Raw genomic sequence first — 26482 nt, forward strand, 5'->3', positions numbered from 1 at the left:
GTGGCCTTACCGTTTGCAACCTCTTTCCCTGGGAGGCAGAAGAGAGGCAGGCAATTTACCGCTTAATACAAAAATACTCGTCCTAAAATACTGGTCTTTGGGGGGCCTGGGTGGCTCAGTGGGTTAAGCCTCCACCTTCGGCTCAGGTCATGATCCCAGGGTCCTGAGATCGAGCCCCACATCGGGCTGTCTGCTCGGCAGGGAGCCTGCTTCCCTCCTCTCTCTGTACCTGCCTCTTCTGCCTCCTTGTGATCTGTCAAAAAAATAAATAAAATCTTAAAAAAAAATAAAATACTAGTCTTCACAGTAAATATAAAAAATATCCTACGAGTATACCCCAGAAGATTCTAAGATAAACAGTGCAACTGGTGGGGCTCCCACAGTCAAGTGATGTCTAGTATAAAAAGAAAGGAAGAGAGAAAAGAACTTTCCCCTTCCATAGATGGATTGTTTAGGCCACTCCTGACTTCATAGGAAGGTACCTTTGCTGTCTGTGATGCTGCGGAAAGACACTGGTTAAACTATGAGGTATGGGGGGTGCCTGAATGGCTCAGTCGGTTAAGCATCTGCCTTCGGCTTGGGTTATGATCTCGGGGTCCTGGGATTGAGCCCCACATTGGGCTCCTTGCTCAGCGGGGAGCCTGTTTCTCCCTCTCCCTCTGCTCCCCTTGCTTGTGCTCGCTCTCTCTCAAGTGAATAAATAAAATCTTATTAAAAAAAAAAATCAGGGGCGCCTGGGTGGCTCCGTGGGTTAAAGCCTCTGCCTTCAGCTCAGGTCATGATCCCAGAGTCCTGGGATCGAGCCCCGCGTCCGGCTCTCTGCTTTGCAGGGAGCCTGCTTCCTCCTCTCTCTCTCTGTCTGCCTTTCTGCCTACTTGTGATCTCTCTCTCTCTGTCAAATAAATAAAATCTTAAAAAAAAAAAAAAAATTATGAGGTGTGGCTCCCAGACTCACCTTCCCCACACTAGGGTTTGCACTGGGGGTCACTCCCTCTTCTTTCTGTGTAGGAATTTCCTTGGCCAGAAGGCTATAGGTAGTGATCACGATGTCATATGTAGAGAGGCTGCACAGATAGGACACAAAGCAAAAGGTAAACAATCCCTCCATGACTGACAGGAGAGGTGGAGAGGATCCCTTTATGAAAATGCCCACAGCTGGAGGCACATCGGCAGAATTCATTAATTCATGTCCTTAATCCACATATACATGGTTCAGGAGAGGTAAATTTTACTCATTGCCTTATGTTTTATCTCTGATCATTTTTATAGTCCGCTTACTATAGCTAAATGGCCTACCTATTCCCATCACATGAGTCAGAAAGAAAAATCTCTAGCTGGAGTCATATAAAGCTGGTTAGGATCTGGCAACAACAGGAGTAGGGTAGGGTTAGGAATTAACATTTAGTAATGCTTTGAGCTAGATCGATGCTGAAGTCCCAAGGAAGTAAGAAACCCTCAAAGCACTGTTCATCTAGATCTGATCTTTTTTGCCTTATCATCCTATAACGGATTTCTGAAAACCCATTAATCCAGCCTTGACATTTGGGTAAAAAAATACATGCTGTAAGCTTTGAGTTTACCTTGCCTATGCTCTTTACATGTAAAGATTCTTATCAAAAGGCACAATCTTCTTTCCAATGAAACTTAATACTGTGCACCTGGGAGAATGTCCATAAATACTTTGATAAAAATGATCTGCCTAATTCAGAGGGAGCACTGTTTACACGCTGGCTTAGCATAACAGAGAGAAGAAAAATTAAGAATGACTCCAATCAGTCAACTAGTACATTCTGAATACAAATGACGTATGACTAAAGTGCAAATCAAGTAAGGTACAATTTATTTTTAACAAATATCTATTACAGCGCCGTCTGGGTGGCTCAGTCGGTTATGCATCTGCCTTGGGCTCAGGTCACAATCCCAGGGTCCTGGGATTGAGTTCTGCATCGAGCTCCCTCCTTGGCAGGGAGTCGGCGCCCCCCCTCCTTCTGTCACTCCACCCTGCTCATTCTCTCTCTCTCAAATAAATAAGTAAAATCTTTAAAAAAAAAAAAAAAAACAACTATCTAGAACAAAGGCCAGCCACTGACAGTACTCTGCTGGAGAAGGGACACAGGACTATCATTGATGCCCTGACACCTTCTGTCTGCTAGACTGACCCTCACTCGTGAGAGTGGGTGTAAGACCTAAGGCCCCAGCTTTTGCAACTCACCTCTAAAAGACTACTGCTCTGTTCTTTAGGAGATAAAATAATCTGATAGGACAGGCTGGGGAGATTATTTAGAAGCAGAAACAACTCCATTCTTGATTAGATCAACAAGTATTCAACCCAGACCATCATATTACAATTAAGAACAAAAAACAATTCCTTTAGGGGTTCCTGGCTGGCTCAGTTGGTGAAACATGTGACTCTTGGTCTTGGGATTGATGTTCTTGGGGTTGACGTTCAAGCCCTACATTGGGTGTACAGATTACTTAAAAATGAAACCTTAAGGAGGGGTGGGGTTATGGACATTGGGGAGGGTATGTGCTATGGTGAGTGCTGTGAAGTGTGTAAACCTGGCGATTCAGAGACCTGTACCCCTGGGGATAAAAATACATTATATGTTTAAAAAAAATTAAAAATTAAAAATTAAAAAAAAAAAACCACCTTAAAAAAACAAAAAAATCCTTTAAAGCCAAAAGGCAAAGAGTAGGACTAAAATCACCATCTGGGGAAACATTTTCCTTCCTCCTTCCCAATCCTCCTCCTTGAGGAGTTCAGTTGGGCCTAATTCTAAACTCTTCAATCTAAAACTTCCTAAGATGATTCCTATATGAAAAACACAGCCAGTCTACGCCAACTAATCATTAATATTCTACCAAGATGCTCTGTAAGACTGGGCTGGTTGCACTCACATGAGTGGAAAAAGAATATGAATTTGGAATCAGAAATTCCACAAGAATGCAGTAACTGTGGCAGACCCCTGTTCCAGGGCTCGCTGGCTGAGAGCTCAGCAGCTCATGCTACCTCGCACAGCTGCTCTTGCTGAGGATGGTGACAAGAACAAAAGAACACCATTCTCTTCAAAGATGCATCTCGTAGCACAGGTGACAGACACTGGGTGGTGACAGTGCCTTCAGTCTTCACAAGAACCATGAGTCCTGACTATCTGAGAGCTTGGGGGGAACAGGAAGGCAATACGGCCGCTCAAGCCAAGAGGCTGAGGGCTCGCGCCCACTGCCGTGTTTCTGCACTTACACTTTTGCACGTTGATCCCGATTGGGCCCGTGATAGAGACAGACTCTTAGCATGTTGTTGCTCACACGTTTCATCACCTCATTTTTCCAGTGATGGATCAGGGAGGCAGGACAGATGATCAGCGTTCCACGGGAAGTGAACTCACAGGAGTCTTGAGGGGAAAAAAAAATCAACACCTCATTGCTCTCACTAAATAGTCTTAAACTCCTTCAGGGTACCTCCTCTTCCTCTTGACTTTTATTCCTTCAATCAGTATTTTTAACAGACTGGTGCTCTTATTTCCACACACAGCGCAGAACAGAATGGAAAATGACTCAAACCGCTTCTTTATTTTCCCTTGTACAAAGGTTAGACAGAGAGTAGCTAGAGGGAGAGGAAAGGGTGTGGTCCGTAGCCTCGGTCTAAAAAACCCAATGTGCTTCCACAGTGGTTAAGAGGTAGAAGTGGGATCTTTTCCTACCTTGTCCTGACTTGATGCGTTACAGGGGCTATTATTACTTTTTTCTGGAAAGCATAACTTAATTACATCCATGCTATAACACAAGTACAAAACCCCTAGGACAGGCCATGTGTGATGTGGGGTTGCTGACATGTTACACATAGGACCTTGAAAGTACTCAGACAGTAATTTTATCTTAAAAACAGCAGCTGTAGTGAGACAGAAATTGTCTAGAATTGGGAAACTTATGGAATTTCAGAAAACTTGGAAACAGTTTCTGCTAAAATCAGAGGTTGTGACGGACCTTCCTTTAAAAAATTATGTATTAACTCATTTGACCCGGTCCTGTACCTGTGTACTTAATGTTAACAAGAATCATCATCAGAGCCATTCCAGAGGCTTGGCTTTCTCTATACACTTTTTTCGAATCACAGGTCAGGTTATATTTATGGCAAAAGAGGAAATGATCACTGGTAACGAGCAGATTCAGCCTCAGAAATGATGCCAGAGAACAGAGTCTAACACTGGTTTTCTGATCGATTAATGACACAGGACCAAAAGTATTTTTCACAGCTAAAACATGCCCACACTCACTGCTGGCTCAGACAAGTTAGGAAAGAAGAAGCTATGAAGACATTTGTATACCATCTCTGGAAAGCCAAGTCAAGGCTGTGTTTTTGTCCTCTTCTTTGTTCTTCTCTTGATTCTTCTGGGACAGGATGAGTGCAATCATCGTCAGGGTTTTCCCTAATCCCATATCATCCGCTGGAAAAACAAAACCGAAGTCAGAGAGTTTATCACTTAGAGCAAAGAATCCCATCCACTTCCACAGAAGAAACCAACTGGTAGACATGAGTCCTTGATGAGCAGCCGCTGCTGGTTCAGGCACTATTATTTCTGACCCTAACAAATCCTTGACCTTGGGAACAAGGAGGAACCCTCGCCCCTCTTTCTCATTATCAAAATCAAAGACATTTACCATGACCTTTGCAAAACTCAAAGTTTATTATTTAGACCTCACTCCTGTGTGCGTTGTAGTGTTACTTACCTAACACATTCACTGGCTGGCTGTCTCAGTCTGCTGACACTGCCCCGTCTTTCTTCACTCCACAAATCAGAAAGATCCAGCAGATGGAGTTAATTCAAAACAGCCCTCCATTCCCTTAACTTACTCATCAAAGAGGAGCATAAACTAACATTCCTCAGACACTGTCATTGTGCCCATCACTGAACCTCTCTCTTTGAATTTGCTATTTATACCCTATAAAATATTCTCACCCTCACTGTAACAGTTTAAAATGTCCCAGCAAGGGTTCTAGGTCACATTCCGGCTTCGAACTCCAATGCAAGCAGGGTTCCCACGACTCCCAGAACTTCTTAGGGCAGCTCACTGTGCCTACACTCCGTGCACAAACACTGTGGTTTATGCCGAACACCTGCTTTCCTTCGGGAAGCCTGGCATTTCAGGACGGGCCAGGCCTGAAGTTACCGGTGTGACCAGCTCCCAGCAAACACCTGGGGCCCAAACTCCCATGCTTGGCAATATCTTATGCATGTCATCACCCTGTGTGACTTCACTGGGAAAGGCCTCTGGAAGCTTCCACCTGGTGTTCCCTGAACTTTGCCCCGTGGTTTTCCCTTTGCAGATTTCAAGTCATAGCACATCAAAATAATTTTATTTTTTTATTTTGCAAGAAATCCTAGCCATGCATATGACTATATGCTGTGCCTCCTCCTTTCAAATCATTGACCCTGGACGTGGTCCTGAGGAGCCCTGTCACAGCCACTTACTTCCTAGCCACTGTGGCCACCTGTCATATTTTCTAGAAGCTGAGCACCTTAGAAATTTTTAGTTTGATGAGTCTCCAAAGCAGAGCATGGAAAACTTGCTTTTGAGGGTTCCCTGCACCTAAGTCCCTGGCAGTGTGCCTTGCCTCGGGAGAACACACGTACTCCCACAAGAGCTCAATTTAGATGCAAGCAACTTGAGAAAAGAGGCTCCTGTGAATCCCTTTCTGCAGGAAGGGGTGGAGACAGGAGTCTCTGACTTTGGGGTGGCAATGCTTTCCTTTAGAGTCTAACGGAGCAAAGCAGCCATGAGAGTTCCCACAAGACACTCAGTTTGTACTTGGCTTTGGCCATGCTCCTAGACATCTGGCCTCCAGCCTGCCTCCCCACACATCCTCGAAACTCTCTGTGCCACCAGAGAATGAATTCTCCCTCTGCTTAATTAGCCACGTCAGCTTCTACCACCTGCAGCCACGACCTGCCTGATCCTCCAGCTGCGTACTCTTGACCACATTGCTTTACCATCCTGTACCTCAGTTTCTTCACCTGTAAAAGGGGGGCAGCATAGTGCCCACCCCAGAGTTGTCAAAAGGATCAAATGAAACCATACCATACACCTGTTGCTCTTAGCGTAACACCAGACTCACCCAGAATTCCTCCGTGTGGCTTCTGACTTTCCCGCCATGACAACCAGGCCAATGCCTGCTTCTGGTGTGGTAGCAAAGGGACCTGACAAAGGAAGAACCAAAAGCTGAGTATAAATTCCTCAGGAGGGGCTGGATCCCGACTCCACTGACTCCATGCTCTCCTCTCCTCTTTTCTGTAAGCGATCCTACCAATAATCCGGCTGTCATGGGCTGCCCACAGCATCTTGGAGGTCCCTGACTCCACCTCTCACCTCCAGTGGCCGAATGTCCTGGGCTGCCCAGGCCAGACTTGCCCCTACTGGCCAGCATGTCTATCAAGAGCATCCCCAACCCCCTCAAGTGAGTCTCCCTCTGTCTGCTTTAATCAGCCAGGCAGTTTCTACTGCTTGCAATCAAGACCTCTGACCGGCCACCTTCCTTTCACTGATGAAGCCATTCTGATGGTTCTTCCTCATTTTCTCTCTTAAAATATGACTCTCCTGGGGCGCCTGGGTGGCTCAGTGGGTTAAAGCCTCTGCCTTTGGCTCAGGTCATGATCCCAGGGTCTTGGGATCAAGCCCCGCATCGGGCTCTCTGCTCAGCAAGGAGCCTGCCTCCCCCACCCTCTCTCTGCCTGCCTCACTGCCTATTTGTGATCTCTGTCAAATAAATAAATAGAATCTTTAAAAAAAAAAAAAGGTGACTCTCCTCTCTGCAGCCAAGGTTCCCCTCGCACCATGAGTTGTAAATTTTAATAGCCTTTGGCGAACACCCCCTTCCAGTCTTTTCTTAACTCCAGTTCATCTTGCACTCTGTGACAAAAACCACCTTCAGGAAACTACCTGGCTTGAGATTCTAGATGATTTCGTCCCATCTCTGGAGCAAGTCTCTCTGAGCTGCTTCCCTGTGCCACACCACACTGCCAGGGAGACCCCCACTCAAGGACGTCACCCGCTCCCCACCTTCAGTTGCTGGTCCTGCTCCTGGGACCTTCTCTCTACCCAGAGTGTTTGGCTTCTACCCTCTCTGCTTCCTTTGGGCTTGCAGCTCTGTGAAGGCACAGGGCAGGTAGCCGACAAAGAATGCTTGACCTACAGAGACTTCTCCCTTATTCAGTACACTGTCTGTGGTCCAGTACAGGGCACACTTTACCTATGTTCCTGTGTCCTTTTCTGTTTCACAGATGTTGTAGATGCACTCCCCCCCTCAACCAGTTAAGAGCAGCAAATCCTCTGCATCTTTGCAGCACCCCTGAAGCTCAATAAATGGGTCTTCTATTGCTACTGACCTACAGAACCTTATGGTTTTAAGAAAAAAAAAAGTGGGTGTTGTTCTTTTTTTTCTCAGTGCTAAACAAAAGGAGAAAACACTCCAAGGGAAGCCACGAAAGCATTACGTGTAGGAAATGATCCATCAGGAGGGCGCTCCACCAGGCAGCCCCCAGGGTCTCCCTATCCATGGTGCAGGGACACTCTTGGAGGAAGGACATGATGTGCCTCGAGTCTCCCCAGCTCACCTTCAGCCCGGCTGGGTCCTCCGCCATGGCTGTCTCTCCCGGCCGCGACTCCAGTGACGCGTGCAGTTCATCGATGGCTTTACTGATGATTCTCCACGTAGCATGAGGGCCATCCTGTGCAGGGCCTGCAGACAGACAGGTGGTATGGAAAGGTGTCACAAGGGCCGCAATCTCGCAACTCACGATTCGCCAGGTAACCGATCTGCACAAACTACAAATTCTCACTCCCAGATTTTCCTTTCTCACAGGCTCCACAACCCCATTTTCCATTTGTTTAACCACACGCTTCCAAAAATCAAGAGCAAAATAACAGAAAACAGATGAAAAAGAGAGCTTGGAGTATTTTTGGTGGGCTTTTTCTTCCCCCTCCAGTTTTGAAGAGGTGGCAGAGGAAAAGGTAACGCCACCATTATTTTAGGAAGAAAAGCTCCTCGGGGCTGGATGTAAAGAAGGGAAGCCAGCAACAGGGAAGGCTGAGCTAGTGGAAGTCTGTGGACTTTTAGGGAGACAGAGGGACACCCCCTGATGTGCACGTCACACGCTGACTGCGCCGTGCCAGGATTTTGAGAGAGAACGAGCGTGCACATGTGAGCATGCCAAGTAGGGGCGGCCCACCCCCAGAGAGACAGAGACCAGCAGACTCCCTGCAGAGCACGGAGCCCAATGCAGGGTTCGATCTCACGAACCTGACGCTCAAGAGTCCAACACTCAACTGACTCAGCCCCCAAGCGCCCCGAAACAAGCGCATTTTCTGTTTTTTAGGCCACCCTCAGTTGTATCCAGCTCCTAGTCTATTTCTTACCCCCGTTAACTATCACTCTTCCACTTTCTCCCTTTCCTTCCCTTTTCTGTTTCCTCGCTTCCTTCCTTTTCCTCTTCTAGATCGCTAGGGCCCCTCAGCTGGGAGAGAACTACCCTTAGCTTTTCCAGTCACTGACAACCAAACAGACCAGCGAGCTTGGGTACTGTCTCCTCATCAGCAAACCAACCCATCCTAAGACATACGACCTAGTTATTTCTGAGCCACAGTTTTCTGGTAAGTTCAGGACAGAAACTCATTTAAATAGGGTATCACTGCTCTTGGTGGGTCTTTGGTCATCAGGTTGACTTCTGCTGCTTCTCCGCTCGGCCTTTATACACAGGGTGCAAATGTGCCCACTGGTGTGCCTACCTCACTGTGGAGTAAGTCTGAGTTCACAAAACATTTACGAGAGGATTCCCACATGCCAGCCCCCGGGTTAACTGATTACGGCTCGTGACCAAAGTCAGTGAACACAGCAGGCACAGAAATCTCAACATTGTGCAAGCTCAGCTAAGCAACACGATCTGTATCACGCGGGCAACTTAAACCTCCAGAAGGGCTTCTCCCTTCACACAGGCACAGAGACCTCTCCTAGGCAGCATTAAATTTGTAGGAGTAGCCATTCACACTGGGCCCAGGCCCTTGGATCTTACCACCATAGCCATGACTGGATCCCCCAGCAACTGCTGGGAAGGCAGCCTTCCATCCTTGAGAACCCAGAGGCTCGAGACCCTGACCCTGCAGGGGCTGGGGAGGCACCCAGGGAAGGGACTCAGTGGTAGATTTGCTGAAGTTTCTCTGTTGCGGCACTGGAGTGTTACTCTTCTCATTGGCGTCTGCTCAAAAATCAAGGAAAGAACAGGCTATAATTCAGGAAAGCAAAGGAACTGTATGTGGGAGCGGAGGTCAAGAGGGGGTGGGATCACTACCACTCCTATAAGCTGGGGAAGACCTCAAGGGCACAGCACTGAAAAGTTCTTAAACGATGGAAAAGAGCTGAGTCCACAGAAAATGAAGGAAGCTTTCATAAATCACAGGGGTCATTTTGAAAAGCTCAGAAGTAGATAATCAAATGGACAGGTAAATGGAGCAACAGATTCTTTACTTAAAGGGCTTGTCAAATGTGTCATTTAAAGTTCCTGCAGACCCCGAGTTCTGGGGTGTAACCCATTTTACCTGGCTCTGGGGAGAGGGCAAGAGCACCAAGGGCTTCCTCTAACTCCTGAATCTGCTTGAGCAACTTCTGACCCTTGTCTGGAAGAGCCTGGATGTTCACTGACTTCAGTGTGCTCTGAAAAACAGATCCTGTAAGATGATCTCTTGTCTCAAGTTGTTAGAAAGGTAGTTTCAGAATAAAGCAATCTAAAATGTGAAAACACTGCAATTAGGTTCCTTTGAGTATATGTGTGAAAACCTGGGTTTTGTTTTTTTTAAATCCACAAATATAAACCCAGGAAAAGACAGAACCTAACTATCCAGCTACAAAACCTTTCTCACACTGACACAGCTGACTTGCCTGTAGCCCACACCAACCACTGCTCAGACCTTAAACACAACGGACACGGTGGGTCAGGAGTAATTACCTTCTTTTGCTTCAGTTGTGTTGTGAGGTACACACGTTGGGCTGCTGGATCTGAAGACTCCGCCTTCCTGGAAACACCTGAGGCAGATGTTTTTGTTTGCACACTCTGACCAGGGAACGGGAGGCTCTCCTCCTTCTGTGAGTCCGGAGTCGAGTCAAAGAACAAGGGAGGCTTAGAGGAAGTGAAAACGGCATTATTCTCCTCACGGTCACCACAACTGGAGGCCGCCTCTGGCCTCTGTCCTGGGGAGCGGACCGTGGCCAGTGGTGCACACCGTGCGGCTGGTCCTCCCGGAGCAGGCCCGTGCCCAGGCTCCGACTGTCGGGTGGTCTGAGAGCATGAACCATCCCTTGCCTTTGTTTCTCTCACCTCCTGGCTCTTGGGGTGCTCTTTGCTGACCTGTTCTTCTTTCTGGGGCTTGCTTACTGGGTTCTGACTGTGAATAATCCCAGGCAAAGGATTGGTTCCTTTTTCCCTCAGAGGCTCTGACGTTTTTTGGACATGATGACTCTCAACGTGTGACTTCTCCCGAAGAGACCCACATGGTTTTCTCGGCTCCTCACCATGGCACTGCTTGGATTTAACCTCAGAAAGGTTTCTTGTGTGCGTCCCTTCCCTCTCCTTGGCTTCATGCTGAAACTCCGCCTTCTCCCCTCGCTGCTGCTCTTGAGGTATAGGCTGCTTCTTCATTCCCTCCACCAGGCCAGAAGAGAGATCTTTCTTCATCCAGCAGTTGGATTCAGGCTTCCGTTCTTTCTTTTGATCCACGAGCCCATCTCCCTTTTCCTTCGGCTTATCAGCCACCTTTTCCTCACATTCACCTTTGCTGAACTGCTTCCAGAGAGATGGTGCTTGATTCTTGTCCAGCACCTTGAAAGGGTTTCTCTGCTGGGTGGAAAGACAATGAAGAGGCTCCGAGGCATGCTGAGACTTGTTGGTTACAGAATGTTCTCTGGAACAAGGCTCCTAAAAGACAAAAAAAAATAACCTTAATATAAAACATTAATGCAAGCATCGTATCTAGAATGCCTTTTTTTTTTTTTTCCAGAGGAAATGGAAACAGTAGTCCGATATTTCTGAACATTCCTGGGACCATTTTTAGCTCTCAAAAGGACTATATGCCTAACTCATGAAGTATTAGTTCCTGAACAGTACTTTTGAAGCCTGGTTCCTTCTCTGTCCGTGACCACTGCCTTCCTGGGTCTCAAGGACAAGCACTGACCCAATCAAGTGCTTTTGCAGTTCCAAAAGCCACAATGTATACCTTTCACAAAAAATTATTCTCTCGAGGGGCACCTGGGTGGCTCAGTGGGTTAAGCCACTGCCTTCGGCTCAGGTCATGATCCCAGGGTCCTGGGATCGAGTCCTGCATCGGGCTCTCTGCTCAGCAGGGAGCCTGCTTCCTCCTCTCTCTCTGCCTGCCTCTCTGCCTACTTGTGATCTCTCTATGTCAAATAAATAAATAAATTCTTAAAAAAAAAAATTATTCTCTCGAGATGAACTGATCCTCAAACGTATACAATGTCCTATGCTTGGAGTTTGGCTTTAGGGCAATTTCACTATAGGAAGCCAGAGTGACAAGTCTGAGCTACATTTCGACCAACGAAAGTCTTGCCGCTTCCCTGCGTTGAGCCTCTCATGCTCTGGGTATCTGTCAGTCTCTCACCGTCTAGGAGCTTACGAATAACACGCTATTTATACCAACATCAAGGAGATACAAGATACAGTCTATAACAAGATGCTGAAATTGATCAAGTAAATCCAAATTTTTTCCTAAATAGAACAGTGACTCCATTTAAGACCTTGATTATTTAAGTGAAACAAGAGGCAAATGATTAAATCTCCACTATAACCAAGAAGTCCTTTGAATTAGAAGACCCAATAGGGTCTACATTGCTTAAAGAAAAGAACTATTTTTCAGAGACAGTATGATGAAGACCAACCAGTTTATACTGGACTTCAAGGTCTTTTCCAGTGACATCACAGATTAACCAGTCTTGGGAGAGCAGGCTGAAAGACAGGAGTAACTCCTACCTGCCACGGGATACTTCCGCACCATTGCTTCCCCGCCGCCTTACTTCTAACGCACTGGAAGAACAATCTAGTGAAATATAAAACACAAACAATCAAGGCTGTGGAAATCCATCACAATGAGAGAAACTACTTTTTCATCCAAAAAACATCTTGCAACTATTTGGTGCTGGTTTTGAAAGGTCACTTGAAACCAATTACTCCTATATTTACATTTAGAAATTCTACTGCATGAGGTATGTAGAAAGACTAAGAAATGGAAGAAAAGAAGCGTCATGGAAACCAAGATGTACACAGGTTTATCCTTTTCACTCTGCAAAGAATGACTAAAATAGAAACATGATCAGCAGTGGCTGCTAAAATCAGAAAAAGAGAGAGAACCAGACATTAGGTATCCCTGATGGGAAACCATGATACGACCTATACAGTAAAACAAAACAAAACTAAGCCAAACCAAAACAAACAAAAATTAACCCAGATCAGGTCAAACCCCCAGATTCAATTACCAATTTACGGAAAATACAAACAACAGGAACACACAGAGCTCAGCCACAGGGATGTGACCTGTAAGATCTTGACCGTGAGAAATGATCTATGACAAACAACTGCCTTCCTTCAAAACATGTATTACAAGGGAGGGAAAAATGGAGACAGAACTTCAGAGACTTCACAGACACATCAATCAATTGCAAATGTGAACTTTATTTATTGATTTAAACATATAAACAGAAAATCATTAAAAATAAACTATGACATCTATGAAGCTCCTGGAAATTTGCACTCTAACTGGTTAAAAAGAGAGAGAATCCCTGTCTTAAGAGCCATACACTGAGAGATCTACAGAATAAATGATGTTATCTGGGACCTGTCTGAAAATATGGCAGGAGATGGCAGGGAAGAGCGGGTAGAGAATACACAGAACAAGACTGGCATGAGTTGGTAACTGTTGGAGCTCATATGTTTTAATAGTCTATCTTGTCTACTTGTATATATTTGCAATTTCCCATTAAAAAAAAAAAAAAGACTGTACTCAGACATACATTCCAATACAAGACTGTCCCTACACCAGTAAACACAGCCTACGACCCCCCCACAGAAATGGCTATGCTGCTCCATTCACAAATGAAACCATGCATGTGCTCTCTGGCATGCCAGATTTTGCATGTGAGTCTCCCTCCATCCAAAGAATGTCTTCTTCATCCCTATTTGCCCACCACGTCCCCCATCACCAGTTCTCAAAGTCCTACATGTCCCTCAGAGCCCAGTTCAAGCCATACCTCCTTTGCAAGGTTTTTATTGTTTTCCCTGTTCATCCACTGTACTGTTTCTGTATTTCTGTTGTATTGAGTTGTACTATACTTGTATCTGCCTGTCTGCCTGACATTTTCAGCAACCAGAAGGCTATAACCATATGTGATCTCTTTATTCGCAACTATGCCTTGCCTTTTGTACATACCTGTTAAGTATCGTGGAATTAGAGTGAGCTGATTTTTTCCTTACCCAAAATGAGTCTTCAAACACATTTAATAATCAGTCAAAGAAAAGCAGCTTTTAAATATCATTTTACTTAATTGTTTAACTAGGCAACAAACTCAACCAGAAAGTATAAAGCCATGAAAAGGATCATCTCACAGTAACCTATTCCCAGTTCCCATCCTTTCCAAGTACCCATTCCTATTAGCTTTCTGTTTATCTTTCCAGAGATTTTAATATATTCAGATCAATATAAATATATGAATCATAATTTCCTTTTCCACACAAATGGATAGCATTGGTAGACATTATACTAAATACACGGCATTTTTTAACAATGTAGTCAAGATTTTTCTAGAACACATAAAGGGTTGACACATATATATGTGCATATATTTTATGTGTATATGTGTGTATATATATATTTTTTTTCCTACAGCTGCACAGTTTCCCCCTATTTAGAGCTCCATTGTTTATTTATTAAGAACCCTCTTGATAGACAGTTTGGTTGTTTCCAATATTATGCTACTAAAACAATGTCACAGTGAATCTTAATGTATCTGTAGGGTAACTGCTTATTTCTCATATTGTATACTAAGGCTGTCTCGGTTTTTCTTGATCAATTACCTTCTGGATTTTATTTATTGCTATTACCTGACTCATTAAATTCCATTTTTACCTACATTAATCCTTTCTTTCTTCTTTCTTTCAGCTTAATCTCTTGCTCTTTTTCTAACCTCTTAAATTAGTCACATGTTATACAACATGAATCGTGACAGTCCAAGTCCCAATTCAAAATCCCCCGATGTCATTACCTCACCTGGACAAAAAAGCAAAGATAAGCCTCAAATGAACAAGTGTTCCAGTCAAACTGAAAAGAAAATAGGTCCAGCAGCCCCAGTATAAACTCACAATTTTCCTGTTCAAGCTCACAATTCTCTGAAAAAAATTTGGTCTTTTTAGTTTTTCTCACTGCAATAGGATATTATATTGAACATGTGTAAAAAAATTTCCGAGATGCTTCAAATGCATAACAATATAAAGTACTGGCAACTATCGGGCAGTACCACTCCTTATCTAAGTGAATCAGGAATAAATTTCTGCTGTTATTTTAAGTGTATCAAGTACTTGAAATCTTCACTGACTAGAACATTTCATAAATCGTATCTATTTGAAAGCCCAAGTGACTGCAGACTTTCAAAAGGGCGGGACTTAAGAGACCAAGAAGGGACAAAACAACATATCTCTGATTTAACAATTAAGCATCTACTATGTTCTAGGCATGGTGCTAAAAATTAATAAAAATACTTGTATTTTTATTAAAACCAATCTGGGTGGGCTTCTCTGTTTTTAGGATAAAAAGTCTGCTATCTTTATTAAATTGCAAATCAACAAAGAAAGCAACGGAAATATATTCTCAGAAAAAGCAAATATTGATTCTGCCACAAAGAAGAATGTAATTTCTGCAGTATATTCATTATCTCCCAGGATGTAAGCAATAAACAGTAATAATGAACACAGCTGGAGGAAACCAGACCTCTTCAATGCTCCACGAGAAGGCATATCCTCCCTTCCTCCTACAGGTTGATTGTCCAACCCAGATTTACACTGTCAGGCACGTTCACTTTAGTCAGGCCAGGATTCCCTTGGGCCCCAAAGTCTTCTCCCATTGGTCAGAATCCCAGCCTCACTACATTTAGCTCTGAATCCTCAGATAATTCATTTGATTAGCCTCTGTGCCAGTTTCCTTTTCTCTAAAATGGCAAAAAAAAAAAAAAAAAAAAAAAGTACCTACCTCTTATGATCACTGTGAAGACCACATGCATTAATACATGTAAAGATAAGGTTCAGACCAAAGCCTTTCCTAAGTAGGACCTAAAGCCCTGCAGCTGAGGGGTGAAGGATTTGGCAATTCTGGCCACATCAAAGTTTTAAACTTCCGCCCGCGGGAACCACTAAGGAGCATGGCTTTCCTCTACCCTACGGCCATTAAAATAAAGTTTTAAACTTCCATGTGGTGAAAACACCATTAGCAAGATTATAACACAAAAGGCAAAGTGGGAAAACTGTGACACTTAGAGCTAACAGCCTTCACATATGAGGATTCCTTCCGTTACACAGCACAGTGTATGATACTCTACCATACAAATACACTACTAGCTTTAATGAAGGGGGCTCTTCGTGGGGGTGGAACTTCATGTGCTTCTGCACGGGCCTGGCTTAGACCCAAATTTCTGTCATCTGCCCAGAAAATCATCACTGGGCTACATCGTCTGCACCCCAATCTTACCCAATAACCAACCACACAAGGAATCTGCTAGACAAAGACTCAAATGATACTAAAAATAAAATAGATTTTTTCAATTTAAATTTTAAATTTATTTGAGAGAGAGAGAGTAGAGAGAGTGAGAGTATGCACGAGTGGGGTGGGGGGACAGAGGGAGAAGCAGATTCCCCGCTGAACAGCAGGCCCATCCACAGGGCTCAATGCCAGGCTCGATCCCAGAACTCAGAGCTCATGACCTGAGCTGAAGGCAGCCACTTAACCAACAGCCACCCAGGCATCCCTAAAGATAAAATATTTTGAACATCCCACAACAATCAGTTATTTAAAGAATTAAAACTTATTTTACCTAGTTACAGATAAAGAATACTTCCTTCTATTTTGATTCTAGACCTTTGAGAAGTTGAAAGACAAAGGAGAGGAGGGGGAAATGGGAAAGGAGCAAACAGAAACTCAGGAAGCTCAATGAAATGTCCACACTTGATGTGTAAATCAAAGTGTGTGTATCACATCATTCAAGTCAGGGCAAGAGTTCCTTCCTCTGGTTCTACTGAAGTGACTGTTTCTTGTCCCTAAACAGATGGCCAAGGCTGAAGGGCCAGTCAAATGCTGGTAAGTGCCACCATCTGGTGTTTAAGTTAGAGAACTGCACACAAATGCAGCTACATGCTAAGGAATGAAAAATGGGCATCTTTGCCTCATCTGGGCTTATACCTCCTTCCCATTACTTGGCTACACCTGTCACCTAGTTGGGTTAAGCTTCAAACATGCTGGAATTAAGTCAAAGACACGAAGTACTTTAAGTTCAGTTTTCAGAACAAAAGGTTGTATTGCCTGAGGTTATTCTCCAGAGTACAGGGGTCCTGGCTAAAAGCCCTTACTGTCTGCTAGGGAAGTCATCTACTGACATACTAGACGTATCTAATTCTGTTAAAATTTCCAGTCTGGACTATGTATCAGGGTACTTGACTGTTTCTTGTTTTTTATTTATTGTGTGTTGTTGAACTGTATTTTATTATCCTAAAACAACCTCTTAAAACCTCCAGTAAGTACCTCCTAGTAATAATGTTCCAGACTTGGTCTAAAAGAAAAACATTGACATACTTTACTTTTCTATTTTTTTTTAGAGGGTGGAGGGGCAAGAGAGGGAGAGAGAGAATCTTACGCAGGCTCCATGCCTAGCAAGAAGCCTGACACAGCACTCCGTCTCACAAGTCTGAGATCATGACCTGGGCCAAAATCAAGAGTCAGATGCTTAATCAACTAAGCCACCCCGGTGCCCCTTTACTTTTCTATCTTAAAATAATGATCACGTCTCGGCCTCATCTACCTAGTATGAAGACTATTCACGGTAACTTGTCAGAATTCCATCTTGAGCTTAGACCTTTCTTTGGAGCTGCACTTCCTTCTCTAGCTGGTCTCCTATATATGTAAGACGTGACTAGTTCAAAGCTGTCTGTGTTGTCCACACATCCCAGTCCTCCACTGATACTACCTTTCTTTCCTTGTCTTGCTTAATGGTAAACTCAGCACCCATAGATCCCAACTTGAGCAGCATTCACTGAGCACTCACAGTGAGCCAAATGCCAACTGCATGCATCAGACCCACGACCTCACCGAATCCTCAAACCCAGGGAAGTTGGGACCGCCAGGGTCACTGCTCCTGAGGGGAAAATGAAGGACACAGGTACAAGCTTAAATGCCCTACCAAAGCTTTTCACAATCTAAGTACACCCAACTCCACTGCCAGTGCCTCAATCCAAGCACACCTTTCACTCAGAGACTAAAGGGGATGGATGCATCTAGAACCAGCAAGACCAAGGTCTGAATCTCAGCAATGCCACTTCACAACCCTGGGACCTGCTTCCTTTCCTAACCTCTCTAAATGTTAGTTGTCGCATTTTCCTATCACAGAAGAGTCTATGGTGGTAAGTGATACTGACTATGTCATTTACTAGACATTTAATAGCACCTCTATACCCTAAGTCTCCTTGCCTCCACCGTCTTCCTTTCTGACCAACCTTCTTCAACCACCTGTCTTTTATTAATGCAATTGGAGCAAACATTCTTCAGTGGCTTCCTACAACCTCAAACAGTCTTCCCATATGGTTGAGAGGGGTACCCCCAGCAGCATGTAAATGGTTTTAGGTGTCAGGACATCCTGACTTCATGCTCTAGAGGCTTACCAGCCCCACTGTACTAACAACAACAACAACAACAACAACAAAACAGTCAAAAGGTGAAAATTTCAGAGCACCTGGGTGGCTCAGTTGGAGCATCTGACTCCTGGTTTCAGCTCAGGTCATGATCTCAAGGTCATGAAACTGTCCCTGTGCGGGGCTCTGTGCTCAGCGGGTAGTCTGGTTGAGATCTTCTCCCTCCACCCCTTCCCCCACTCCCTCTCTCTCTCAGATAAATAAATCTTTTTTAAAAAAAGTAAACAATTTAAAAATACCACTTATAATAGCATCAAAACCCATAACACTCTCTGAAGATTAAATTTAACAAAAGGAGTAGAGTACTCTACAATGAAAACTATTCAACAATGCTGTGGGGAAAGAAAGCCATAAATATACCATGCTCATAGACTGGAAAATCAACTTTAATGTCAGTTCTTCCCAAAAGGATCTATACATATTCGGTATAATACCGACCTAAGGAAATGTGGAAGTTGATGCTGCATTTTATATGGAAATGACTCTGAAGAGCCAATCTTGGAAAAGAATGCTGGAAGACTCACACTATCTTACCTGCTTGTGTCAGGATAGGCAAAAGGACCAAAAGAACAGGTTAACAAGTTCAAAAAACAGATCTGTAACATGGTGGTCACCGATTTTTTACAAAGGGCCAAGTACTTCTATGGGGAAAGGGAAGTCTTCCATAACGGTGCCAAGACAACCAAATAATATATTCACTCAGTAACATACGGAAAAATAAATGAACTATTCCTATCTCATAAAATAGCCAAAATTATTTGGAATAGATCACAAATGAAAAAAAAAAAGCCATTAAAAAAATAAACTATAAAATCTCTGTATCATTGCAAATAGAAGGAGAGATAAAAAGGTTCCAGGACGGGCACCTGGGTGACTCCGTGGGTTAAAGCCTCTGCCTTCGGCTTAGGCCATGATTCTGGAGTCCTGGGATCAAGCTCTGCATCAGTCTCTCTGCTCAGCAGGGAGCCTGCTTCCTCCTCTCTCTCTGCCTACTTGTGATCTCTCTCTCTCTCTCTCTTTCTCAGATAAATAAATAAATTTTTAAAAAAAGTCTAAAATTTTTAAAAAAGCTTCCAGGACAAACAAAAACTAAAAGAGTTTGTAAACACCAAACCAGCTCTACAGGAAATATTGAAAGGGGTCCTCTAAGCAAAGAGAGAACCTAAAAATAGTAGACCAGAAAGGAAAAGAGACAATATACAGTAACAGTCACCTTACAGGCAATACAATGGCACTAAATTCATATCTCTCAATAGTTACCCTGAATGTAAATGGGCTAAATGCCCTAATCAAAAGACACAGGTATCAGAATGGATAAAAAAAAAAAAAAAACCATCAATATGCTGTCTATAAGAAACTCATTTTAGACCCAAAGACACCTCCAGATTTAAAGTGAGGGGGTTGAAAAACAATTTACTATGCTAATGGACATCATAAGAAAGCTGGGGTGGCAATCCTTATATCAGATAAATTAGATTTTAAGCCAAAGAGTATAATAAGAGATGAGGAAGGACACTATATTATACTCAAAGCGTCTGTCCAACAAAAAGATCTAACAATTTTAAATATCTATGCCCCTAACATGGGAGCAGCCAACTACACAAACCAGTTAATAACAAAATCAAAGAAACATATAGACAATAATACCATAATAGTAGGGGACTTTAACACCCCCCTCACTGAAATGGACAGATCATCCAAACAAAAGAAAGGCCTTTAATGACACACTGGACCAGATGGACACCACTGATATATTCAGAACATTCCATCCCAAAGCAACAGAATACACATTCTTCTCTAGGGCACATGGAACGTTCTCCAGAATAGCTCACATCCTGGGTCACAAATCAGGTCTCAACCAGTACCAAAAGACTAGGATCATTCCCTGCATGTTTTCAGACCACAGTGCTCTGAAGCTAGAACTCAATCATAAGAGGAAATTTGGAAAGAACCCAAACACATGGAGGCTAAAGAGCATCCTACTAAAGAACGAATGGGTCAACCAGGAAATTAAAGAAGAACTGAAAAAATTCAGGGAAACAAATGATAACGAAAACACAACTGTTCAAAATCTGTGGGACACAGCAAAGGCAGTCCTGAGAGGAAAACAGTGTTTAGTAGTGTTTATAGCAGCAATGTCCACAATAGCCAAACTATGGAAAGAACCTAGATGTCCACCAACAGATGAATGGATCAAGAAGATGTGATACACACACACACACACACACACACACACACACACACACACACACACACAAATACTATGCAGCCATCAAAAGAAATGAAATCTTTCCATTTATGACGACGTGGATGGAACTAGAGGGTATTATGCTGAGCGAAATAAGTCAATCAGAGAAAGACAATTATCATACGATCTCCCTGATATGAGGAAGCTGAGAGGCAAAGTGGGGGGTCTGGGGAGTAGGGAAGGAAAAAATGAAACAAGATGGGATCAGGAGAGAGACAAACCATAACAGACTCTTAATCTCACAAAACAAACTGAGGGTTGCTGGCGGGGGGCAGGTAGGGAGAAGGTGGTTGGGTTATGGACACTGGGGAAGGTATGTGCTATGATGAGTGCTGTAAAGTATGTAAACCTAGAGATTCACAGACCTGTATCCCTGGGGCTGATAATACATTATATGTTAATAAAAAAATTAAAAAAAAAACAAACTATAAAACCTCTAGAAGAAACCCTTGGAGAAATTTGTGATCTTTGGGCAGTCAAAGATTTCTCAGAGAGAACACATAAAGCACAAAGGACAAAAAAATGATAAATTGGACTTTATAAAAATGAGAAACTTCTACTTTTCAAAAGGGAATTAAGAAAATGAAAACCAAAGACTTGGAGAAAATATTTATTATACATGTATTTGCCAAAGAACTCGTATAGGGAATATAAAAAGAACTCTTCAAATTCCATAATAAAAAGACAACACAATTTTTTAAAATTAACTAATTTATTTTAATAAACATACTATGTATTTTTATTCCCAGGGGTACAGGTCTGTGAATCACCAGCTTTACACACTTCACAGCACTCACCATAGCACATACCCTCCCCAATGTCCATAACCCCACCCACCTCTCCCAACCCCCCTCCCCCCAGCAACCCTCAGTTTATTTTGTGAGATTAAGAGTCACTTATGGTTAAGACAACACAACTTTTAAAATAAGCAAAAAATCCCCCAAAGTTACCCTTTATGACTCCATTGATATAACATTTCTGAAGTAACAAACTTTAGAAATGGAGATCAGATTCCTGGTTGCCAGAGACAAGGTAGAGGGAGTGAGAGGCAGGGTAGAGGAATTTAGTGATGAAGGAACTGTCCCATATCTGGACTGTGGTGGTGCATACAAAAAACTACACATGAGGGAGCCTGGGTGGCTCAGTGGGTTAAGCCGCTGCCTTCAGCTCGGGTCATGATCCCAGCGTCCTGGGATCGAGTCCCACATCGGGCTCCTTGCTCAGTGGGGAGCCTGCTTCTCCCTCTGCCTGTCCCTGCCACTTCCCCTGCTTGTGCACGCGCTCTCTCTCTCTGACAAATAAATAAATAAAATCTTAAAAAAAAAAAAAAAACTACACATGATAACTGTATAGAACTAAATCTACACACACACACACATTACTACAAGGAAAACTATCTTCACAAATAAGATCAGTGGACTGAATAACATCCTAATTGTAATATTATATACTATTTATGTATACTTTGCAAAATGGTACCATGAGGTAAGAAGTCTACAGGGGCTCTTTTTGTACTATTTCTTATAAATGCACGAGAATCTACAATTATCTCAATAAAATTTTCAATGAAAAAAAAAATGGCCAAAAGATTTAAACTGATACTTCACCAAAGAAGATATATAGAGGGCAAATAAACCCAAGAAACTGTGATAATCACAAAATAGAACTCAACTCAGCAATAATGAAGAATTATTGATACACACAACCATGTGGATGAATTTCACAGATACTGTTACATAAAAGAAGCCAGACATAGAAGAGTAACAGTGGTTGCCTATGGTGGAAGGGGAGGATTAACTAGAAGGGAGTCCAAAGGCACTTAATGGGGTAAAAGAAATATTTTTCTATTTTGACTGAGGCTTGGTTATATCAATTACTCAAACTCAACTGTTGAATACTTAAAATCTATGCATCCTACTGTATCTACAACCCAATTAAGAAAAACAGTACTGGCATTTAAGTGCCATATGAAGATGGTACTTAAATGCCAATATGCGGGGGGATTGATCTGGAATATATACATTCTGAACTGCACAGAGTATCATATAGCGAACATCATACCTGGCCTCTGCCTCCTGACCAGCCTTATCTTCTGAAATCTCTATTCAAACACACGCTAAATTACTACCCAATCAAATGCTTGCAATTCCCGGTTACTACCTAAATCTGTGTCCTAATGGAGGGTATTGATCCTTCTCTTGCCCCTACTGAACTGCTACTAACCTTTCAATACTCATGATAAATATCACCTGCCATCTATATAGATTTCCCTGCCTTACCTCGGAGTTTTCATACAATAGAAGGGAAACTAACATTTATTGAGTACTTAACATACTTGAGACATTTTTAGACATTACTTCATTCTATGACTAAATGGATAAGTTGACAAGTCACAGCAAGTTAATGACTGTTGGAGGGCTGACAGCAGTGGCTACTGAAGAGCTGGAGAGGGAGGAAGGAAAACCAATTGATCTGAAATTAACCAGATCAACCACTAGCTCAGCAGTGAGGAATGACAAGTTCAGAAGGTATTCAATACACACAGAAATCCTCTTTGTTAAAAATCGTTTTTACAGAATAGTCAGTTCTAGAAAACATACCTGGCTGTAACTCTTCCAGGGAAAGAAAGAAGTAAATACATGAAGATTTTCCCTTTGGACACTTACCTATATTCTTCCTTGCCTGGCAGTAGAAGCAAACCCTGAAGCCCTACCACACAGTCCTCATGCAATAAACAATGAGAAACAGGAATACTAGAGGGGAGGGAAAAAAGAAAAAGGAAATTTTGTTTTAGGAGATAATAGAAATTAGCATTCTAAAATTCAATCCAATCTATGGGTTTTCTTTCTTTATTTTTGAGAGTGTGGTGTGTGTGTGCGCGCGCGTGTGCGTGGCCTCGCAGGCATGCACAAGGGGGAAGGGCAGTGGGAGACAGAGAATCTCAAGCAGGCTCTACACCCAGTGTGGAGACGGACCCAGGACTCATTCACATGATCCTGAGAGCATGACCTGAGCCAAAATCAATAGCCCAATGTTTAACTGACTGAACCACCCAGGCACCCTTAAACCATGGGTTTTAAACATAAGAATGCATGTATGACCTCCACTAGGTTTGTAAATCCCATACATTTGTACATCTATGCACATCCCTCTGGGGAAAGGCTCCACAGCTTTCAATTTCCTTCCCTCTCCCCTAAAGACAGGAAGACGATAAATACACCTTTCTCCTGATGACTCAACAGCTCAAAATTACACTGTGTTTGTGACCTTATGTTGTGAGACACTCACAGCTGAAGTACCTAAGACTGGCTGTGAATTTTCCCCAAGTTCTTCCATCATCTCTCGTCCTATAACAATCTGTGTAGGGGCAGGCTCTCCTAACCTGCTTCATGCCTGGCCTAAGTTTTCTAACTCTCCTTTTCCAGTTTATCATGAGCGAATGTATACAGAACATTTGAGGTGACACAGTTTTGAGTGAAGACCTAAAGTGCTCTCATATGATGCGGGGCGCTTGTTTCTTCCTTTGCTTTGCTTATATTGTGGTTATCAGACATATTCCAAATTGGTCAAGTTTATTAAGTAACTGTCAAGTCAGCTATTATATTGTACTAGTTTGATAGCAGTGCATTTGCATAAATGATATTCTATATAAAGGTATCTTTTTTTAATGATTCTATTTTCAAGTTACCTCTGCACCCAACATGGGGCTCGAACTCTCAACTCTGAGATCACATGCTCCACCAACTGAGCCAGCCAGGCGCCCCAAATGTATGTTTCTTTTAACATAAAGCTGAGTCTTACACTACCATTAATGCTTAGTTCCTTCAAGTCTGAACATGCTTCCATGTTTCATGAGACTTGAACGAGGTACAGGACCTAAGAAACTTGGTATAGAAATTAGAAATAAATAGTAAATCCTGACTTAATGATATGCTGTTGATAGCTTAACTGGCTTATCCCTTCTATCTTAAGATCTGACACTGCTTTTTTTAAAACCATTTCGTATTTAACTAAATTGAGTCCCGGTAATTTCTTTCCAATAAAATGACAACTAACTAGAAGACTAAGAAAGCATTTTCTCTGAAAATTTATCTGCCAAATCTGAAGACAGATTCAAATTCCTTCGCTTAGTTTCAAAGCACAACAAAGACACAAATCATCTAATCATGTAAGGGAAACATAAGTTAATACATACAAGCTAAAAAATAATTTATTTTCTAGTATTGATATCCACTTTATGCCTTACAGCAGATGGAGAGAATTCATGTTTTCTACCAAATTGAGTAGAGAGCAAGAAAAATGTTTAATGTGATTAGGTTTAAAAATTCACATAGGCTGTGGACCTTATTAACACTTTATGACAACAGTATTACTTTTCTCACTTTAAGGAGATGCTTAACATTTCTGGGCCTCAGCTTCCAATTTTGTAAAACCAGAATGCTGATCAGATATCTGATTTTCTTTCAGCATTAATCCTGAAAGTAACCTGTTTCTTTGGATTATCAATCTTACACCTTAAATGAAGAGAATCCTTTTTTTTTTTTTTTTTTGAGAGAGAGAGAAACAGATAATATTAAGCAGGCTCCACAACCCATGCACGGCTCCAAGCGGGACTCTATCTCAGGACCCTAAAATTATGACCCCAGTGGAAATCAAGAGTCAGATGCTTAACCAACTGAGCTACTCAGGCGCCCCCAGAGAACCCTCTTTTAAAAAGGAGTTGACAGGGGCGCCTGGGTGGCTCAGTGGGTTAAGCCTCTGCCTTCGGCTCAGGTCATGATCTCAGGGTCCTGGGATGGAGCCCCACATTGGGCTCTGCTCAGCAGGGAGCCTGCTTGCCCATCTCTCTGCCTACTTGTGATCTTTCTCTCTCTGTCAAATAAAATAAATAAAATCTTAAAAAAAAAAAAAAGGAGTGGACAATCTGACCACCAGCGAGTTTTAACCTCAAACATTTAAAAACAAATTCGGCCTGAAACTAGTGCAAAACAAGAACCACTTATTTTCTACTACGTCTGCATGTCCTCACTTAGCAAGGAGCGGCAATGTCCCAGCAGAAGGCCTGGCAAACAAGAAAAAACCCAGAGCGGGAAAGGACCAGAAGGTTCCAGATGTACTCGAACCTCCATTTTACAGGTGGGCGAAATTGGAGGCCCAGAGAGGGTGATTAAGCTGCCCAGGGCCAAAGAGCAAGCAGGAACGGAGCGCCTCCTGAAGACGCCACGCTGTCCCGGGACCACCAACTACTTAAAGGCCCTGGCTGCAGAGACCAGGGTCCCCACCTCTCCTAGTGCCAGTGGCGCAGGGCGGAGGGGAGCTGGCGGTGGCGGGCAGTCATGCCCAGCTCGAGACTTACTCGGCGGCCAGCACGTAGCTGCAGGTATTAGCCGGGCACACGTAGAAGCTCTTTCCTTTATTCGGGCCATCACGGACGCCGGTCTTGAGAAAGCAGACGCTCCCTGAAAAGAGGAGGAGGTTGACAACGATTACGCCAAGCTACACCGACACACCCCGAAAGCCCTTAAAAGACCCGGGCCCCTTACCGTGCTCCGAGCATCTAACCACTTCCATGAGCGCTCCGGTCTCCAAATCCACGGAGCCCGCCCCCAGCGCCTGCTTCCGCCTTTTACCCCGCCCTCCTCGCCCAGGAGCCAATCAGCATCCACCTTCTGCAGGCTCAGCCCCCATAATTCACCGCGCGGGACCTTCACCAACCACTTTCGTGGGCGCCCTGAGTTTAAATAGTGGGGCGTGGCTTGGGTGGCGGGATGGTATTTTGGAGGATGGGGGGGCGTTCCCGGCGAGGGGCTTTCCGGGGGAGGGGCTGCGCTTGGCAGGTGCGCTGAGTGGACCGGGCGAGGCAGAGGACAGGGAAGACCCCGGTTTATAATTGAGACTCGGAGGCGGCACTAGAGGGAGCGCGCGTTACACCTGCAGAGGGGCCCTCAGCAAGGAAGACTCCCTTCTCCCGGTGGCAGACGGTGCTCGGAGCTTCGCGGTGGTCCCCGAGCCCCGGCCTGGTGCTCCGTCCCTTGGGAGGCAAGCCGGGAGAAGCTGCTGCCGCCAGAGGAGACTGTGAACTTGCAGGGCTGGGGTGCGGTGGTGTGCGGGCTCCTGGGCGTGTCCCTTCAAGCTGCACGGTGAACCGAGAAGTCTGGGGGAGAGCAGGCGTGAAGACTTCTGCAGGGAACCCCCCGCCCCAGCAGTCCTTTAAGTTTGCCTTGGGCTTTAGACT

At 43.7% G+C, this 26482-nt stretch overlaps 1 protein-coding gene across 6 annotated transcripts in view; it reads right to left on the reverse strand.

Moving 5' to 3' along the window:
- The window catches only part of TTF2 (transcription termination factor 2), a 41570-nt gene extending 15701 nt beyond the window's left edge, over nucleotides 1–25869 (reverse strand). For all 6 annotated transcript variants that reach the window (XR_004289721.1, XR_004289723.1, XR_004289722.1 and 3 more), the window contains exons 1-12: nucleotides 25791–25869; nucleotides 25604–25706; nucleotides 22914–23000; nucleotides 12030–12096; nucleotides 9996–10961; nucleotides 9589–9703; nucleotides 9066–9248; nucleotides 7611–7735; nucleotides 6116–6197; nucleotides 4326–4445; nucleotides 3242–3392; nucleotides 956–1064 (exon numbers count right to left, since the gene is read on the reverse strand). Coding sequence is in view for 2 of the 6 variants with exons in the window: in XM_032360678.1 (XP_032216569.1) it covers nucleotides 956–1064; nucleotides 3242–3392; nucleotides 4326–4445; nucleotides 6116–6197; nucleotides 7611–7735; nucleotides 9066–9248; nucleotides 9589–9703; nucleotides 9996–10961; nucleotides 12030–12096; nucleotides 22914–23000; nucleotides 25604–25706; nucleotides 25791–25818 (2136 nt within the window). In the remaining 4 variants the exon portion in view is untranslated. The remainder of the gene's footprint in view (nucleotides 1–955; nucleotides 1065–3241; nucleotides 3393–4325; nucleotides 4446–6115; nucleotides 6198–7610; nucleotides 7736–9065; nucleotides 9249–9588; nucleotides 9704–9995; nucleotides 10962–12029; nucleotides 12097–22913; nucleotides 23001–25603; nucleotides 25707–25790) is intronic.
- Nucleotides 25870–26482: the final 613 nt, after the last annotated feature.

Source organism: Mustela erminea, chromosome 10 (genome assembly GCF_009829155.1).
Source record: "Mustela erminea isolate mMusErm1 chromosome 10, mMusErm1.Pri, whole genome shotgun sequence".
NCBI lineage: Eukaryota > Metazoa > Chordata > Mammalia > Carnivora > Mustelidae > Mustela > Mustela erminea.